The sequence below is a fragment of the Pteronotus mesoamericanus genome, unplaced genomic scaffold (genome assembly GCF_021234165.1).
Source record: "Pteronotus mesoamericanus isolate MK-2021 breed Mesoamerican mustached bat unplaced genomic scaffold, CSHL_Meso_final contig_169, whole genome shotgun sequence".
NCBI lineage: Eukaryota > Metazoa > Chordata > Mammalia > Chiroptera > Mormoopidae > Pteronotus > Pteronotus mesoamericanus.
In genome coordinates, this window is record NW_026555068.1 from 3559875 (window position 1) to 3581081 (window position 21207).

General features: G+C 44.6%; 1 protein-coding gene across 3 annotated transcripts in view; it reads right to left on the minus strand.

Moving 5' to 3' along the window:
• Positions 1–21207, minus strand: part of CSGALNACT1 (chondroitin sulfate N-acetylgalactosaminyltransferase 1) — a 299337-nt gene that overhangs the window by 6951 nt on the left and 271179 nt on the right. For all 3 annotated transcript variants that reach the window (XM_054565921.1, XM_054565923.1, XM_054565922.1), the window contains exons 6-7: positions 7013–7191; positions 5995–6089 (exon numbers count right to left, since the gene is read on the minus strand). In XM_054565921.1, the coding sequence (XP_054421896.1) occupies positions 5995–6089; positions 7013–7191 (274 nt within the window). The remainder of the gene's footprint in view (positions 1–5994; positions 6090–7012; positions 7192–21207) is intronic.

Consider the following 21207-nt stretch of genomic DNA (forward strand, 5'->3'; position numbering starts at 1 on the left):
ATTACCCTTTTGCGCGTGCTTCTCTGTCAGCCGTCTTCACCCACCACCCCAGGGGAACGCAAGCTCAGGGCCCCGGATGTGGGCCTGCAGCCCCAGGCCCCCGTCTCACACCCGGGAGGCACTCAGTAAATACAGTAAGTCATCGGGTAACATCCTGGATGGGCTCTGCAACTTCAAGCAAAACGACACATAGCAAAACCAGTTTTACCATAGGCTACTTCATATAAACAGGAGTTGAGTCCCTATGGCATTTCATCAACGTTATAATGAAAGAACACTGAACAAAACATCATTTAACACGTGCTATCCTTCTCCAATGAATGACTGAGGAGCAGTCCTAGGGCAGAGACAACATCAAGCCAGTGGAGACAGACACGGTTCAAGCCAGGAATCTGGAGGGAGTGAGCGGTTCCGCAAAAGGCCTAGGAATTCCAGTGGGAAAACCCTCAGAACGGCATGGCTCTGGAAACACAGACAAAAACATTTTCACCTTCCTGGGGTTTAAGCAGAGGGCTCGACTTCGGGGAACCTTTGCCCCAAGCATAAGGAGCTCTACTCTTCCAGATAAGATTGAAAAGATATACACCAATGATGCCTAGAGGAGACAGAAACCCTAAGACACAGACTATAAAAGAGAAATATCTCGCCCTGACCAGCGTGGCTCAGTGGGTTGGGCATCATCCCGCAAAGCAAAAGGTCGCCGGTTCAGTTCCTGGTCAGGGCACATGCCTGGGTTGTGGGTTCCATCCCTGACTAGGGTGCGTACGAGAGGCACCTGATTGATGTTGCTCACATCGATGTTTCTCTCCCTTTCTTTCTCCCCCCCTTCCCCTCTCTCTAAAAATAAATAAATAAAAGTTAAAAAAAAATAAAATAAAAGAGAAACATCTCCTCCCGCTGTCCTGAATTTCCCGAGCTGTTTTCAAGTACTATCCTCGTTTTTAAAAAGGGCCTTCCCAGGACTGGCCCCCTCTGAGCTCACTGCGGCACCACTTCTCGCCCCACCGGGACCTCAGCAGAGCGCCGCAGCGCGTGGCTCCGCCAAAAAGGACGGCTGTCAGGCCTGCCCTCCCAGACCCCCAGCTCTGTGGGGGATCCCTGTGACAGGGGTGCTCATTTACTATTAGGACCCAACGACATGGGCAGGCGACCACCCTGCAGCTGCCGCGGGGACGGGGCAGGTCGGCGCGCCTGTCGGGCTTCAGGGTGCTGACTTGGACAACTGCCCGTGAAGCAATCTGGGCCCTAAAATAAAATAAATAACATACACTCAGGCAGAGCAGTTCCTCTAAATCAAAAAGAGTCTCCCAAGAACCGAAGTTGTGTCTGAGCAGCCTTACGTCAGCCAGAAAAACCAGGGTATGTGCGCACCCCATGCAGTGCACAGGCCCCGCGCTGAGAAGGCTCCAGGCCCCACTGAATGCTCTGCTGTTGCCATCCCGAAACTCCTAGGAAGTTCGGAACAAGGGCCCTGCACTTTCATTGCGTACTGGGCCCTGCCAGGTAGGCAGCCAGCCCCGCCCGTGAGCAGCATACACCTTGAGCTTCAGGATTTTCTGTGGCTGGGCTGGCTGTCCCTTGACACCACACTACCCCTCCCTCGTCATCTGGGCTCCAGATTACGTAACCAGATTCCGGGGGCAGCGCCTGATGATATGCGTGTGCCCTGTGAGGAGGCACAATGCTGTAACAGTTTCTGTTTCTTGAGAAAGTATTGCCGAGTCACAGCTTTCAAACAATTGGTTTAAGAATGGACTCATATGCCACCTTCTCCAAGACTTGTACTAACCCCCTTTTCGATAAGTCATCTTCATAAAAAAAAAAAAAGGAGTGTCTTCTGAAGGGTATCGTGCCGGACAAGGAATGGCCCGGGTTCCCTCTGTTCAAGGGATGTACCCAAAGGCTGGCCTCTATCCTCTCCCGGAAGCACTCTGCGGCCAAAGAACATGTCCACTCCGCAGCCTCAGCCTGTCTCTTTCACACGGGTGGCACTTGCATTCCCGATCCTGCCACTTAGCAGTCTGGGCAAGTGACTCTGCCTCGACCTTCAAGTTTCTCATCTGGGAAACGAGCACAGTAAGCTCCCTCGCCTCACGGAGCACCTACCAAGTGAGATAACGCAGGCACAGTCCCGGCTTATGCAGGACCGCACAGGTCGCAGCTGTTAATTCTACCTTTGGTGCTCAGCATCTGCTTCCCAAATAAACAAAAACAGACTATGCCTGGCTGGGCAGCAGTTTTTATAAGTTTAAACTGAAATGCAGTTTAGTGGAAAATACTGTTTGGAGGCGAGTAGAGAGGTAAGGGTTTAATCAGAAAGAGCAAGAGCGTGAGGACAAAAGCCAGCATACACAAATAAGTGTATATGTAATTGTTGAAATCTGAATAGGTTCTATGGAAGTGCCAATGTCATATCCCATATCTATAAATCATATCTCTGAAGTACACTACCCCTTTGATGTTCCACATGACCCTCAAATTAAACATACCCAAACTAAGTTCATCAGGATGAACTTAGGATTCAGGATTCACGCCCTGAGCAGAGTGGCATGAAGTCATCAGACTGAAATAAATGATGGATGGATGCATGGCAGCCTGAGAGGCTGGGCACCAGGGGCAGCAGAAGAGGCGAGGCGATGGCCCTGAGGTGGAAGGAGTTGAGGGCGCACTGGGCCGGGTGCGCACCCGGCGGAGCCTACCAAGCTGGGGCCCTGTGCCAGGTGCTGGGGTTTGCAAACATTTTCTCAGTAACGAGCCCTAGAGTCAGTTTCTGGGGGACAGTCAATCCCAAGAAGGAATCAGGGTTGCAGAGCCCGGCTGGAGCCAGCCAGGGTGCTGCAAATTCCTTGCCAGCTCTGCACTGAGTGACAACGTATCAGTAGCCTGAAATAGGCCACGGTGGGAGTGTTGACACCACAGGAAATGGCAAACACTGTGAAGCAGGGCTCCCCTGTCCCCGTTTCAGGGAGTGGGTTGTTACACATTTACTAGCACACCACCAGCTTTCTGCCATAACAGATCTTTTAAAGGAATTACCTGCATTTTGGAAACATCTCTGGTAGAGGGTGAAGGAAAGACTGAGTGCAGAGGTGGGAAGAGGCTCCCGCCATGGACCCAGCAAGGACTGACAAGGCTTGAACCAGAAAAGTGAATGTTAATAATTATTGAAATTACAGCCTTTCCTTTCTCAGAGAGCTGTGTCTACATTAAAGCATCAGCAAGATTCATGTTAGGTGTAAAACTCTTCCTGAGTTTCCAGTTAAATATTAGTATAAAATCCCCTGATTTCACTTACTATTACTAATGGTCTGTACTCAAAAGTAAAGAAACAAGTAGTCTGAACACACAGAAAAATCCTAAGTTTGGCTTCTTGCTTCTGTATGCAGACAAAATATTACCAAATGACAGTGGCAATAGCCAGGAGAAGTAATGACTAGCACACTGACTATGAGGTCATATCTGCAGGGCTGCTGGAAAAAATTGTCTTTTATTGCATAAATAAGTAATTTTTGTTACAGTGACATTTTGGATCTATGTTCTCCCTTCACCTTTGACACCTGATGTACTCCAGGATGTGATATCAGGAACGTATTAATATAGTATTTGCATTGTATCTTCCTAGACTGAGCCAAAACGAACGCTTAGTAGGAAGTCTCCCCTGAGTTCTCCCTCTCTAATTATTACTTTTATTTTATACCTTTTTAGCTCCTACACATTCTAGCTCCAGTATATCAATTTCTATATTTTGATGTCCTCCCTTAGAATTTCGTCAGGCCATTTCCTTTATATTTACACCTTCATCTAAATCCTAAGCAACTCGATTTCCCCTGCACTAGAGTAAGGAAACCCTAGTTTTGGCCTACTACTCACTGGCTTTGTGATCTTGGGCAAGTCTATAAAAAAGAAGAGGGTAGTCGAAATGATCCAACAACCACTTCTGAGCACACAAAACTCTTCCCAGTTTCTGACTCCTTGACTAGCACATGGACCAGTTTTCTGCAGGCAGCAAGTGCTCAAGAAATGGCTCATCCAGTAAAGAACATAATCAATACTTTTCTCTTCTGGATGGAGACCCCTGCATCTCCCAGATAACTGCTGTATTTCTTGGGACTAAATAGTCATAAATATTGAACCCCAAAAGATCAGACTCATGTGGCCTGGGAAAGGTCAAAGGTATATTTAGAAGTAAATGTAAACGGTTGCAGGATGACTCAGAGGTTCCAGCTGCGGACACGGCAGCCTGAGTTCTGTTTCTGGCTTGCCCACGGACGCTGTGGGCCGGAGAGCCTGGCTTCGCCACGCCACGCCTCTGGCTCCCCTCTGTGCCTGCCCCCCTGCAGGCATGGCAATAGCAAAACAAAGCTCTTCACCTCCGAAATGAAAAAAAATTCCTTGCAATCAAATAAGGTCTTTAGGAGTTTAAAGTTAAAACCTTAATCACATTTGATGTCAAATGTAACACAGCACTTTATCTAAAATCAAAGGAACTTTTATTCTGATTGGTTGAAAGAAAGTAAGTCCTGTATCCTATTTCCCCCTCAGACCCTATTAGAAACTTAGAGCTTTCACAGAACGGAAATAAGAAGTTTTTTCTGTCTCAACAAAGATGGATAAAAACTGGTTTGGGGGAGTGAAAACCTCTTGCTGTTTTCATGTGTAAAGTATATGTACATATAGTGTGTAAACAGACATTCAGCATATCTGTAGCATTAGAATTTCACTAGGGGATGGGAAAACTACTTTATTACTGTACTGTATGGCTAGGGTCCCAAGTGAAACCATGCTGGGACATGACCCTTGTCCAACCAGAAAGAACCTGAGCTGAAACTTCCTATAAGAGATTATGACATCAGCTGCCAGACGTTAATTGGAGGGGGGCACAGGAAACGGCTGGAGAAAACAGGTTTCACTACTTCTGGAAGCTTAAACACAGAATCCATCCCACAAAAGAATTTCATAAAACGTATTTTCAATGAAAAGCAGTTTACTCTCCCACTGCACACAAGCATGAGAGACTTCATCCTAGCATATTTTCATTTTCACACAGCACGTCTCCCTTCCACAGCCCAGGAGGTGCTTGATGGGACGAAACATGGCTTTGCCTCAACAGGAGACAAAGCACGGCGAGGAAGAACAGACAGCCCCAGGCAGACGCTCCCCAGATGCAGCCTGAGCTGGAACACAGCTTCAGACAAGCCCCGCTGAGCTCCCTGCAGGAAACGATCGAAGCCCAGCTTGGGGAGTGTTGACAAGAATGGGAAATTGGCTCTTGGAGGGGCAGGCCCATATGTGGTACAGCCACCCTCTTCCGGCTCATCTCATCTCCCCGTTGTCTGTCCTGCTCTGCTGCTAAATGGACTGACTCATGCCACTACCAGCGGAGATGACTCAGCTTACAGAGATCCTCCACGGCTATGTGGTCCCGCTCCATTACCCATCACCAGTGCAGCTAAGATCTTAGCACAGAAGCCACCTTGCTAGTGACCCTGCTGGCGCTAACGTCCACCCCAAGGCTCTGCGATCGTGGGAATGAGAGCATGCTGGCAGGGCACTGGATCTAGTCCCTGCTCGCCCGCCGACTCACTCACGGTCGGCTGGGGGGAGCCACCCCTTTCCGACTTCTGGCTTCCATCTGTCAAATGGGAACACGAATCTCACCTTTCTTACCTTGCAGGGCTTGGTAATACTAAAGAGAAAATGTGCTGCATCCATAATGCAATAACACTACTTTCCAAAAACCATAGAAGAAAACTAGGAAGGTGTGAAATTACCTTTCTGTAAGGTACTGTTCCTATTTATTTTCCACTTTTAAATATTGTGAGCACTTTCAATCAACAAGGCACTGGGAGCAAAGGCCAGAACATCCACCAAACTTAAAAATTAATACAGGAATCAACCCACAGATTCCACGTACCTTTGCCATGGTCAGGTGCCCCTGGTAATGGAAGACATGACACAGAGTCACACAAAGGCACCTGCGGCGTAATTACTCACCAGCTGCTGCTCTAAGGGAGGGACGGCATCGTGATGGCCGTATATTATGCCAGGATTGTACTGACTGAAAAGGACTGGATAAAATACTTTCTTCCCTGCAAACGAGAAAACAGACATTCATTGAAAGCAACAGACAAAACTAGGAGCTTCGTTCATGTATATTCAGCCCTCCGAAACACCCGAGATATTTGCATTCACTCTTCCTTTCCCCTCCACTCAAGTCTAAAACAGATCTTGAAAGTTTTGCACCACATAGACCAGATGAACAGACTCTCAAATACTTCTGGCCTCTCAGCCTAGGAGTGATATTCGAAATATTGACAGGTGGCGTCTCTGGCCCTGGGCATCAACCAATGAGAGTGGGCATGAAAGACAGTCCGGATGCCCTCTGCCTGCCAGCCATTAACCCATTCTCTGCTGGCTTGGGGGGCAGTCTGAGGGGCTGCCAGAGGCTGAGGGGACTTCGGTAGCAGGAGTAGAATTCGGGAGCCCAGGGTAGTTACTCTTTACCGGTTTATGTGAAGAGTTTCAAGATTTTAACAGCTGACAGGCCCATTCTAGTAGTTAGCAGCTGAACATCAGTCTTGCCTAGAGTCAAACTCTATGAAGATAACTTTCTCCTTGTGGGTGACCTCTGCTCAGAGCACTTCCTCCCTCCGTAACTGCCCACAGCTACGCCCTTCGCTTTGGCTTCAGGGCGTTTCTGCAGGTCACGTCCTCCTCGCCACACTTTCTCCTGTGCACGTTCACTAAAGCCGACCTCCCAGGTGGAAGTGGAACAGAGGTTATAAATATGGACCTGGGATAAAAAATTCCAAAATTATGGTGGCTGATGGGCCCACACTGTGACACCAAAGGAGAAATCAAATGAGATGATTTTCCTTTCCTTTGTCACTGGGGTAAAACAGGGCTGATTCAGAAGCAGGACAGAGAGTGAACTGTGAAGACAATGACACGTGAGCGTGAGAGAGCTAAATGCCACCCTGAGGCAGAGAAGGAGCCGAGGCTGCGGACTTACCTGGCTGCGTATTCAACCGACAGGTATTGAGGAATTCAGAGGTAAAGTAGATGTCGACATCACAGAAGAAGAGCAGGACATTGCTTCCCTTCCAGAAGCGGGCGCCAATGTCGAGTCCCTTTCCCCGGGAAAATTCTCCATTCAGTTGGATGAAGGTGAAGTTCCTGAAGTTGGCAGCTCTAGAAGGAAAGACAGGCACAGTCACCAGGGGCCCATGCTCCCCTGGCCAAAGGAATCCTCCGGAAAACCCATGACCACAGGCCATCCACACCTGGCCATGTCTCTTTTGTGACCCCAAGGGCACCGAGAAGATCGGCGGTGACGAAAGGTTCCAGACTCATCGGGAACTCACTGGGATTAAAGGTACCAAGAGCAAATATCTAGTAGTTTTAATACCAATTTATTTCTTGTTCTCAGTGGTTTTCCCAAAGTGAAAACTGTACTGTCCCCTGGTTGGTGTGGCTCAGTGGACTGAGAGCCCACCTGCAAACTGAAGGCTGGCTGGTTCGACTCCCAGACAGGGCACATGCCTGGGCTGCGGGCCAGGTCCCCAGTTGGGGGCATGTGAAAGGCAATCGATGGATGTTTCTTTCTCTCTCTCTAAAAATAAATAAATAAATAAAACAGAAACAAAAACAAAAACCTGTACTGTCATGAGTAATAACTATTTTTTTGTGATGGAGAAAACTTGAACCAGTGAAACCCAGGAAAATCTCCATGCCTTCTGAGTCACCCCAATGAAACCACTGGGCCTGGGAAACGAAATCCCGTTGGAGTGGCCCCACCTAGGCTCTTTCATCTCTGCTCAGCTCCAGGAGCCAGGCCTGATGGTCTTGATTTACGCCCATCCCAAACAGATTTACGCCTGATCCCATCCCCGCCCCCAGGTAAAGCAGCAGAGCCCAGCAAGGAAAATGACAGACGTGGGCGCAGAGGACCAGGGCTGTCTCAGACCCGGCTCTCTCGGAGATTAACTCGGAGATCTGGGCAAGCCCATTAATCCGCCTGGAACCTCAGTTGCCTCATCTGCAAAACAGGAATAATAACACCTTCCTTAACTGTCGCACAAAGTTATTAGGTAAGCACGGCCAAGAGTGTGAAGCACCCGGTGAGCCTCAGCTATTGCTGCCGTTGGCACGGCCGGGGGTTCCCAGCCTGTGGCAGGAAGCCACGAGGTTTCATGTGGCTGTTCTTTCCCAGGAACAGCAGAACCTTCTGAAATGGGACATGACTTGAGCAAAAGTCCCAGGAATTCATGCCATACCTTGTGGGACAGGGATTGTCTTCTCCCAGTGAGAACGAGAGATCTACATTTAGTCCTATTCTCGCTCCTAATTCTACCTGTGCAGGTGCCTGGCATTTGGCAAATCCCTCTCTCCCTGCTGACATCACCCTTCTTCTCATACCCTGAGCCCTCCCCTCTCCCTGGCCCATCCTCATCCCCTAACTTCTCTCTCACCTTGATGTAGTCAAAACAAGTACAGTATCCCATTTCCACTTTTTACAATAATTGCTGTATTCCAAGCAACTATCTTGGGCAAAGGTCAAGAAAAATATAGCCATAAACTTTTCAAACACTAAGTTGTACTTGTATGTGGTAATTTAATCAGTAGAACAAGTTCTGCTACCCCTTCCTTCACTTACCGTCCTTCAGATCTGGGAATGAGCTTGGCTTTTTATCTTGGGAATCTGCAGACTTAACCTTGTCTGAGTCCGATGCCAGGCAGGCTTTTCAGATTTAGCCAAGGCGGGAGGCGTGGCGAAGGGAAGGGCCCTGGGGTATGAGTCAGGAAACCTGGATCCAAAGCCTAGAATGGTGCCTGGCCCCAGGGTGCTCAACAGATGTTTGTGAATAAATGTGTGAATAGAGGAATGCGTCTAATCCTAGCTCTGCCTCTAGTTTACTGGGGGGGACATTCCCTTCCTTTCACTGGCCTCAGTTTCCTCACTATAAAATCTGGTGGTTACGGAGCTCAGAGGCCCCTTTCACTCTAAAATTCTACTTTTCTGCATTCTGCACCCTCTTGGGCACTGCTTCCCATTTAGAGGCATTCTCCTCCTCTTTCAGGACTTGACCTCCACTCTTTTCTCTGGCTGCGGGGCCTGCATTCACAGAGTCTACGAGCAGCACTGAGGTGTTGCTCCACGGCCTCCTTAGGCCTTGGTCTGGCCCCGGTTACAGACAGCCCCCTCCCTGTCTCCAGAACCGGTCAGGTGCGGTCATCCTTGCCTCCCTAGAGGTTTCTGTGGGCCAGCTCCTGTGAGTCGGGCTGAACTCCCTTCTCCCTGCCCTGTTTGCTCAGTCTTCTGAAAAGTGTGACCCGGATGGTCATCTAAGGGAGTCTCCAACCAGGTCTCAGAGCTCTCAGCCACCATCCTGGAGCCTGTCTCTCTTTTCCAGCCAGGAGCAGGTCTCTTTCTTCCCTCGTCTCCAGGTTCATGCTCTTGGAGACTCTCCCAGTTGTAGCTACTTTGCAGAGCAGAGAGGACTGATGTGGCCAACCCAGGGAAGCAGCAAGGCCCCCTCACTCATGCTGTATCTCACTCGTAGTTTAGGGTCCTCCTCCAAGAGGTCTTCTAGAATCTTCCATCTGAGAGCTCCAATACAAAAATGCTTCATTGTTAAATAACAGCGAGCAATCTTTGCCAAGGGAAGAGTAATACAGTTTCCTAATACACTGCGTTCAAGGAGCTGCCGATTTTCCTCCCTGAACAGCCTACAGTTCATTTATGTAGACAGATCAAATATTTACAGAAGTCATGCTGAATACTTAAATAAGAAGGCGAGGAGGCCTCAGAAAATGAGGCAACAGCGTTCACCATATGACAAGCCTGGAGGTGGTCAACCCGGAGAGACAGCGGGTGCTACATGTTTAGGGAGAAAGGGGTCATTTGGTGCATACACTTACCAATACATAAATTAATCTAGTTTGTCTGTCCCCAAATTCTCCAGACCCTGGCTTGAGCTGCTCTGCTCTGCTCTGCTGCAACAGGGGGTGGGAAGGGAGCGGGGCTTGCCTGTGAGTCACTGGGGAGGACATCGATCCCAGAGTTTGAGATGAACTTGACTTGGAAGAACTTTTTTAAAAGCCTTAAAACATCTATCTCTTTGTTTCAATGTGTTGCTTTTAGGGAAAGAGAATTCAGGAAAATGGATGCTGGGGGGCCCTCCAACCTCTCTATAAGGATGAGACAATCATGTTATATCTGTGGCAACACCTAATCTGAATGAACATGCATTTTATACCCTCTTTCCAGCGTGTCTGCAGGCTATCTAGGAAGCCCCAGGGCACAACCCCCGGCTCTGTCTAATCACTGCACACACAGAAGCCCCTGAGCCCCACGGGATCACTGCCCATGTGGCACCAGTAGCCTCTGCTTCCCCCCAAGCCCCACACTCCAGCCCCTCACCCATGCACGCCCCCGCCCAGCCCAGCACTGCCCGGCTTCCTCATCTGCTCTGACCAATGCTGGCCAGCAGGAGGCACGTGTCATTATTGCTGGCCTGGTAGCACGTATAGGTGACGGCTCTGTGCCAAAGGCCTAGCTAGGAGCCGGACCTCGGTGCACACAGAGGCGAGGGTGGGGTGGCTGGGGACGGAGGCATTGCTCACCTGGGAAGCACCACCAGCCAGTCATGGGCGTGCTGCCAACGGCCCGGGCTAACTTTAAGTTGTCACCCACCTGTGGTTCCCAGGGTGGCTGCCAGGTCGCTGTGCTCAGCTAGGCACCCATCTGCAGATGGGCGATGATACTAGCCTTACTCCTGATCACTCAACCCCAGCACTTCTTCTAACTAACCATCAGCTGGAGGAAGTGCTCCTTTTCCTCTCTGGCCATTAACAACTGCTCTCTACAAAGAAAGAAGGCTGAGCTGGACACACCAGGAAAAGAATCAGAACAACTTCACTTCCCTTCCCTTCTTTTCCAGAACAGAGATTAATGTGCTGTCAAACACCTGGACCTGGAAGTGGGATGCCCTCCTCTGATCTCAAACTCATCAGCACCAGCTGCAGCTCCAGAGCACAGGACACAATGGGACAATTAGCTTCTGCAAGACAGCCAGGCCCCTTCCCTCAACACATCCCACGATGTTACTCAGAAACACTGCTCCCTGGGCAGGGGACTCGTTCACGAGGCCAGAGAACCATCTGCTCAACGGTATTTGAAACAGCTTATTAAGAGGCAGCCAAGCCACTCAAAAGCAAGGACACATTTCAATGCAAAAACTGATCTGCCCCGACGTGGTCTGGCCATGGTGGGTTTAAAACATGCACAACGTGGCTACAAGGCTGTAACACCAAACTGCAGACCATAGAGGTGCACAGACAGGGACCTTGTTTTGTCCTCTGTCTGTCCCCTTGCCCCACAGTGACCAGCCAGAATATGGCTACTGATGGCATGCACATGGCTGGGACCTCCTGTCTCTGCTCTGTGGTCCCTCCTTGGAGAATGTGTTCTCCATCCACTCCAGGGAAAGTCCCACGTAATCTTCACGGTCCATGTCAGGCGTCACTGCCTCTTGTGCCTGCTGCAAGCTGAAGTCCCTCCCTGGGCTTCCTGCCTAGTCCCGCCTCTGTCCTCCTGTGTCCACTACCTTCTTCTGCCTTGGCTTGTATAGACATGCACAGATTGACCTAGCAGGCTTTTGACCTTGGAGGACAGGGACTGCCTGACTCTTTTTTCTATCTTCAGAGATTATCTGACACTGGGCAATAAGTGGCACACACAGGGACACTGTAGGTGATCAATAAACGCTAGATTAATCAAGAGCTGAATCAATGGGAAACACTGAGGCTCATCTCAAATCCGTCACTGCTATAGGACGTTGCCCCGAAACGCCACCTTCCTCCCTCAGGTGGGCTCTGGAGAAATCCTCTGCACATAAGTCCACCTCCTGCGTCAGAAAGAGTCTTGACCAACAGATTCTGACGGACAGGCACAAACCCAAGCTTTTAATAAGAAGACAAATAGAAAAATAACAGAAAAAAGGAGAGCTGAGGAAAATAAGACGCAATCTGGCTTGAAATATGTAATTTACCCATACAAAGAAATTTAATATTTCACGGCATGTCTCATAAGGCATGGGCATTTTTCATGGTAGAATGAGAGCACTACTTTCTATACTTTGTGATTTCCTATTATAAATCAGAGCCTGCAGTTTCAAAGGCCACATGAGTACTCATAATTATCTCTTTTTTTCTTCTTGACTTGTATTATTGGCTGATGAACTCTTGAGTTTCTCATTCAATTCCTTCCTTTTATATAATAAGTCTGGTGTACAGAGACTCCTCCAAGTTACATATAATCATTCTGATAGAGGTTATAATGACCTGAGAGAGCTACAGTTTCTACTAGAGATTTAATTTCTTTAATTGACTTGCAGTTCCCAGAACTGCTGGATTAAAATGATAAAATATCTTGCTGTCTAATATGATTTACTCTAACACAGACTTCTTCCCATCATTGCAAGGAAATTCTCTTAATGTGGCACTTCCCACAATAGCCCTTCATTTAAAAAAAAAAAAAAAGCACTTAAAATTTACATAGAAACCAGTATTATATTCAATTGCAATTTACAATTTTAAATCTAACAGACCTAAATATTGAACTCAGTTACGAGTTCCACTTACTGAAGACATTTGAATGCAGTAAAGAACTAAAAGTAGGTACTTTAAACAATTTAGAATTTTCTAGATTCTGAGCTTGTATAAGCCTGCTCATATAACTGTTTTAACAAATTTCTTTTGGAAAGATAAACAACTGACCAACTATTAGCTAGACGACCTAAGCAAATGAGAACTCAAATTAATAAAATTATAAACAAAAGAGGAGCCATTACAACTGGCATCAAAGAAACACAAAGTATCATAAGAGAACACTATGTATAATTATATGATAATAAATTATATAACTTAGAAAAAAATGAATAAACTCATGAAACATACAACTTACCGAGACTGAATGGTGAAGTAATAGAGAAATCTGAACACATCAATAACAAGCAAGCAGATTGAACCAATAGTCAAAAATCTCCTAACAAATAAAAGCCCAGGACCATTGGCTTCCCTGGTGACCTCCACCAAACATTTAAAGATAAATGAATTCCAATTTTTCTCAACTCTTCCAAAATATTGAAGAGGAAAGATCACTTCCAAACTCATTTTAGCCTGCCATGATACTAAAGCCAGACAAAGACATTACAAGAAAAGAAAATTACAAGCCGATATCCCTGGTGAATATAGATGCAAAAATCCTCAAAATACAGCAAACTGAATTCAAGAGCACATTAAAAGGATCATATACCATGATGAAGTGGGATTCACCCCTGAGATGCAAGGATTATTCAACATCTGCAAATCAATAATTATAATATACCACATTAACAGAATGAAGAATAAAATCATGTGATCATTTTAATAGGTGCAGATAAAGCATTTGACAAAATTTAACATTTTTTATGATAAAAAAACTCTCAAAATATTAGGTATAGAAGAAATGTACCTCAACATATGGCCATATATGACAAGTCCGCAGCTTACATCATACTCATTGGTGAAAAGTTAAAAGCCTTTCCTCTAAAATCAGGAACAAGACAAGGGTGCCCACTCTCATCATTCCTATTCAACACAGTCCTAAAAGTCCTAGCCAGAGCAACTGGGCAAGAGAAAAATAAATAAAAGGCATCCAAATAGAAAATGCAGAAGAAAAGCTGTCTTTGTTTGCAGATGATGTAATCTGATATACTGATAATCCTAAAGACTCCATGAAAAAACTATTAGAACTAATCAGCAAATTTAGTAAAGTTGCAGGATAAAAAATAACATGAAAACCAGATGTGTTTCTAGACACAATGAGCTATCTGAAAGAGGAATTAAGAAAACAATCCATTTATAATAACATTAAAAACAATAAAATAAGAAAACTGAAGTACCAATACATGCTACAATGAGGATGAACCTCAAAAACATTGTGCTAAGTGAGGAAGCCAGACACAAAAGGTCATGTATGATATGATTCCATTTATATGAAATACCCAGAATAGGTAAATCCATATTATTTTCAAATGCTTTTTTTTTTATGTGCATGAAGATGGTCACGGGGTTTTGTGTATTACATTGATTTTTGTTGAGTCAATCTTGCATTCCTAGGATAAATCTCACTCGACCATGGTACACAGTCCTTTTTCTTTGTTACTAGATTCAGTTGGCTAGTATTTTGATGAAGATTTTTGTATCTAATATTCATAAGGGATATTGGTCTGTAGAGTTTTCCTTGTTATGTCTTTTTATTTAGTTTTTAATTATAGTTGACAAATGATACAGTAATTTCATAGAGGGAGATGGAAAGTGTTCCCTTTTCTATATTTTGAAAGTCTGGGAAGCATGGGTATTATTTTGTCGTTAATGATTGGTAGAAATCAGCAGTGAAGCTATATGAGCTGGGTTTTCCTTTGTTGGAAGTTTTTTTTTTTTTAATTACTATTTCATTCTATTTATTTGTTATTTTATTAAAATGATATCTTTATTGCCCTGGCTGGGTGGCTCAGTTGGTTGGAGTGTCATCCCATACACTAAAAGGTTGCAGGTTCAATCCCTGGTCAGGGCACATAAATAGGCTGCGGGTTTGATCCCCGGTTGGGGTGCACAAGAGGCAACCAATCAATGTTTCTCTCACACTGACGTTTTTCTCTCTTCCCTCTCCCCTCCCCGCCCCCGTTCCTCTGTTTGTAATCAATAAACATATCTTTGAGTGAGGATTAAAAAAAAATAAAAAATAAAGTGGTATCTCTATACATGTATCAATACAGATTTATAATTATTGCTTTATGTGATTTTTAAATCATGTAGAAAAAATACTGTGTTTTATATTCCCTGATGTAGTTACTTCTACTTCCATTCTTTATTTCTTTGCGTGGATTTTAGTTTGTGTTTAGTGTCTTTTCATCTCAGGCTCAAGGACTCCTTTTCACAGAATGTTTGCCAGTGATGAAGTCTCGCAGTTCTTATTTATCTGCGGGTGTCTTAATTTCTCTTTTCTGTTTGATGGACGGTTTTACTGCACATAGATTTCTTGGCTGAGTTGTTTTCCTTTCAGCACTTTGAATACGCCATCCCCCTCCTGGCCTCCACTGTTTCTGATGAGAAGTCAGCTACTGATCTTATTAAGGTTCCTTTGGACCAGAGGAGTTGCTTCACTCTTGCTGTTTGTAAGATTCTTTCTCCCTTTGTCTTTGTCTTTCAACTATTTGACCAGATATGCTTAGTATGGATTTCTTTGAGTTTTCCTATTTAGAGTTTGTTGACTTTCTTGGATGTGTAATGTTTTTCAGTAAATCTGAGGAGTTTGAGGCCATTATTCTTAAATATATTTTCTGCCCCTTCCTCTCTCTCCTTTTCCTGGGTCTCCCGTTATGTCTTTGCTGGCATTCTTGATTACATACTACCAGTCATTAAGGCTTGATCATTCTCCTGTGTTGTTGTTTTTTTTTATTTTGTTTCTCAAACTGCATCATATCACTGACCTACTTTAAAGTTCTCTGATTCTTTATCCTGCCTGTTCAAACCTGATATAAGCACCTTCCCCACCAATTAATTTTTTTTATTTCAGTTATTTTACTTCTCAACTCCAGAATTTCTATTTGGCTCTTTTTAAAAAAATAACTTCTAACTCTTTATTTGGTGAGACATGGTTCTATTTGATGAGATGTGGTTCTCATAATTTTCTTTAGTTCTTTAAATATGGTCTTTTTTTAATTCTTTGAACATTTTTAGTACAGTGATTTAAAGTCTTTGTCTAGTCAGTCTAAAACCTAGCTTCCTCGGGGACAAGTCCTAATGATTGATTTGTTTTCCTGTGCATGAATCACAAGTTTTGTTACTTTGTGTGCCTCATAATTTTTTAAAATTGAACACTTTAAATCATTTAACGTGGCAACCCCAGAAATCAGAATCTTCCCAGGGTTTGTTGTTGCTGCCTTTTGTTTGTTTAGTGACTTTCATAAAATAATCCTATTATGCATGACCACTTAGTATTAAACTAATGATTAGGAGAAGATTTCCTTAAATGTCTGACACCAATAAGTCTTTAGGTCTTTGCCAAGGGACTTTGTGTGCATGTTGGGGTGTGCCACGGACATTCAACCAGGCAGCTGACAACTTAACCTTAGCCTTATTACCTTCTTCGTGCACAGAGCCCGAGGTGGACTGCTAGGCCCTTGTCAGGTCTTTCCAAAGTATGAGCACAGGATAGACCTGTGTCTGCCCGTCTCGATCCCCAGAAGTGTACTGGAGACTCTCAAGCCCTTGTGAAGGTCTCGCTCCCCAGCTTCACCTTTTAAGCTTTTCCGTTAGTCTATTGTTTGCCCCAACTCTTACCTACGACTGCAGGCAGCCACAAAGTTACAGCCTTTCTATGGCTGTTTTCTTTTTCACAAATACCCCCTAGAGAAAAGGCTCTTTCCATTTGAGAGCTCTGAGTCAAGTCAAATAAAGACCACCTTGTAAGTGGAGTCTTCAAGGGGACTGTCGGGCAGGTCTAATAACGGCAGTTCTCCGGGGATAATGCCTGAAAGGAGCGCTAGCCCCATTCTGGCCACCGGAGGCTGTGCTTGGGGGCTGCTGGATTTCAAGGCGACTGAAGGGCTGAGGGGAGTGGGGGAACAGGGCTCCCTGTTCACACGAAAATTTAGTCATTTTTCTAGGATAAACACTTACAGATTCCTGCAAGCTTTAATTTCCAGAGTTCTTAGAAAGCTGATTCTGACCATTTTAAACAACGTCCTCATTGCTTTTATGGAGGAGAGTGTTGGCAGAAGTCTTTATTTCCCCATTTCACTGACATCACATTTCTTCCTTTGCACTGTTGCATTATATTCCATTGCATGAACTTAATATCATTTAATTTTTTCATAATATACTTTCCCAGTATACTTATATGGATAGATGCTGAATCTTCAGAAATGTAAGAATAGCGTAAGTGCCCACAAACCTTTTGCCTAGATTCACCAGGTGTTAACATCTGCCACCTGTTCATTCCTCCTCCGAGCCATTTAAGAGTTGGCTGCAGATAATCATGACAACTTTACCCTCAAAGATAAGTATCTCTCGAGAACCAGGACACTCTCCTTTATAACATCATAATAATCACACTCAGGAAATTTAACATTGTCACAAAACTTTAATCTATATGCCATGTTCGAATCCCCCAAAGAATAACTGCGAATACCTAGACACAGACGCACCTCTCCATGAAGAGCTGCGACGCCAAGCGGAATGGTGCCAGGCCCCTGCGTGGCCAGCGCTGGGCAAGGCAGCCACAGGCCTGCATGCCGCCTTCGTGTGCGAGGCGCTCCTCAGGGTGGGGGGCTCCCTGTCTGCTGGGGAGGGGTTCACTCTGTTGCTTTTTTCATTTTAGCAGGTGAGATTATCTAAAAGTTCCTAATTTCAGAAAAGGTTAAAATGAAGCAACAATTCTGCCAGATTTCAGAAACAAATCAAAACCAAACAGAATAAAACCTTCACTCAAATTTTCTTCTGGGGTGTCCTGATAAAATTTTCCCGAGGGTACATATCAAACAAATCCCTTCAAAGCGGTGTGACATGCTGACACACCCCACAGCAAGGCAGGTCCCTGACCCCCCCCTCCCCACACACACAAACACACACACACTCTTATGTCACATAATTGTCATGGCAGGACAGTATCTCATTTCTAGTACTTCAGTCTCAGAGCTGAGTCCTCTGAAAGATGTCTTTGTGTCCTCACAACTGAATACAGATGAGCTTACAGTGTAGTAAATGTCAACTCACGCCAACTCATTCACCAGTTATGATTTTTTAAAACATAATTTCCTAATACAGCGGATAGGTCCTCAAATAACATTGCTATGGTCAACGTCATTTTGTTATAAGGTTGACGAAATGTTATAGGAACTTAACTCTTGTTCACATCAATTAGCCTACAGTAAAACTGGTTTCATTATACATTGTTTCACTTAAAGTCACAGAACCTCTTGATGACATTAAGTGAGGATGTATCATACATAGCTCCACACAAGTGTCTACGTAAGCCAGCATTTCTCCAAGTGCGAGCCATGGACCACCCATACCAACATGTGGAACTCATTCTACGTGTTGGTTCCCAAGCTGCATCTCAGCCTATTGACTCAGAATTTCTGGGGCTGCACCCCAGGAATGTGCATTTTAAAAAGCATCCCAGATTATACAAAGCACATTTATCTTTGAGAACCACTGAGCGAGACTTTAACCTGAGATTAACTGAAGCTTAGTGTGGGAAACTCTGTGGAATAAGGATCAGCCATTGCAAACCAATCTGTACTGTTTTCTATGGCAGTGGCTCTTACATATTTTGTCCAAAGCCCTTACAAATGAATATATTATATATTATCACACAGAACACACACGTACAGAAATTAAAATTTCATGAAACAATATGTATCCTTACGTACTTGTGAGGCACTCTGATATAGTCTATCTACTCTATTTCAATTTTTAAAAAACACTGAACATAACTCACTAAATCTATTTCACAACCCTCTAATGAATCACAAACTGAGGTTTGCAAAACACTGATCTATAGCAAGCAACTGAAAAGTAAAGCTCAATTGAGACAGCATAAACCAAGTGAGTAAAATATCACACATAGTCATCAAACTAGATTTTTAAAAGATAGTCTTAAAATATATACATTCAGCTGGATTTAGAATAGTTTAATCATGATACTGATACCCAAATGAAAAAAATTTCATTTGGCCTGATTTCAAATCTTATTACTTTCAACTAAAAATTATAGGTTTTAGGATAGAGCATGTTGGAGTGAAAATTTGGTGCAATTTTAAGACTGGGAGTCCTGGTAAGTTCACAGATGCACTGAGAACCTGGCTCTCCCACGTGTCAGAGATAGCAGCCTGAGTAACAACCTTGCTGAGCCTCAGCTGTTTTTATCTATGAAATGGGGGTAATAACAGCAACTATCTTGTAAGGGTGCTAGGAATATTAAATAAGATCATCCACATAAATAATAATAATAATTATTCAAAGATAAGATGTGTTTAAACAAGAGTTATACAATCTCAAAGAATGATAGAATGATTAAATATTCTTATATAAGTTTTCATGTAGATTGCTATGCGCACAAATTTACTGTATTCCTGGCATTATCCTTCTCTTGATAAACACTGAACAATTTTTGAGTAAGGCAGTCTGCTAAGTGCTGGAGTGACAAAGAAGCATGTGATATGGTACCATGTACTAAGCAGCCTGTCACCTAGTTAGGACAAAAAAAGAAATGTAAATACCCAATCATATGCCAAGTGCCAAATATAACAGGTGCTGAAGGGCACTACAGTTCAGAGAGCAGAGGACTGGAGGTCAGCAAGAGCTCCAGAGGTGGGGATGGAAGGGTGGGGGGTTTCAGTAGAAAAGAGGGTGGAGAAAATGCCAAGCAGAAGAGAATAACGCGAGCAAAGACAAGGGGGGCCAACTGCGCCCCCAGTCTGGCTGGGCACGGTAAGTCATCAAGACAAAGTTAGAATTAGGAGCCAGTGTGGGTACCAGGCTGGGGCAGTGGGAATCACTCAGGCTGACTGCAGAGGGCGGGGCATTCGGAGCAGAGGTGGCCTGATCAAAGCAACACAATGGAGGGGGTAGGACCCATCCCAAGGCATCAGCAACATCAACACTGCAAACATCACTAGTTAACAGAACGAGGACACCAACGCAGAAAAATGGGGTTCCAATAAATGTTGCCAAAGTTTCTGTAGCACCTCTTTACAGCACTGATCTCCAGCACAAAGTTCTCCGCATGAAGTTTTAAATAAACGACCCCTACCCTCAAATGACGTTACTTTTCTTGTTCGGATTCTATTCATTCTTTGCTTACTAACCAACCTCTCATTGAGAATTCGGCTTGCTAGGTAATTTGATATAGTAAAACATGCCTTGATAATAACAGTCCTTAAGCATTCTAGTCATTAGAAGGGGTATTCCCCATAACAATGACTAAACCGGCTGCTCATCCACCAGACTTGTGTAAATTTGCTTATTTGTATCTATCAGCAAATGTCTGGTCATCCTTTAAAGTCATGGGAAGGTGCCAGACCCAACAGCACTGAGGTGGTCAATCCTGGCTGCACTGTAGGGACACCGCACAGCTACTTAAAAATGCCTCGGAGTGGGCAGCTGGCTGCAATCAAGGCCTCTCACGGGCAGCCCCTGGGGCGGACCACCACTTTCTCAGACAATGGCTCTCAATTCTGGCTGCATGTGAGAAATCACCTGGGAAACTTTGAAAAGATCCTGGCCCAGGGACGGGCACTTCCAGAGATGACAGAAACTATCGGCTATGCAGAGGACATGAATGCTAACAATTCACGCTCCTGATTCCTAAGCAGAGATGAAAAGGATATTGCGATGCATCGCCACCGAGAGATTTCTATTTCACTTACATTTAGGATATTCAACTATTTTATTTTTTGATTTCCCTTCAACAGAGGCCATCGCTTTAAGCCGTTACTAGTTTTAAACTCTTAAGTCCTTACTGACCTAAAACAGAGGTCAGCAAACTCTCTCTGTAAAGGACAAGAGAGTAGAGGGTTTACGCTTTGCGAGTCCTACAGTTTTGGTCACAATGCCTCAACTCTGCTGGTGTACGGCAAAAGCTACCATAAATAATAAGTAAACAAATGAGCATGCCTGCATTCCAATCAAAACATATTTACTGAAAGAAGTGGTGGACAAAATTTGGCTAGTGGACTGCCTAAGCATGTTTGAATGATTATAATTAGCTTTCTGATCTTGCGCCCATTAATGCAAAATTAGTAACCAAGCATGAAAATAAATACAAAAAGTGTACTCAATCTTGGAATCTTATCTTTTGACTATCATCTTATTACCATTTACCAGAAATTCAACAGAAGCCCTGTTTATATTTAGACCATATAGACCTGTTCAGATTATTTCTGCCACTGAGTACTAATGACCACCCTCCAAGCTTCACTTATGGAGGAATTACTGCCCCGCAAACCCTCAAACATCATCACGCAACTAAAATTCTGCAAAACTCCACGGCAAACCACAGGGGAGCCTGGCAGTACCAGTCCAGCTTCCTTACTAGTAGAAAATGCCATAGATATTTATTTATTAAATAAATATTTGTATATTTAGTGCAGTAGG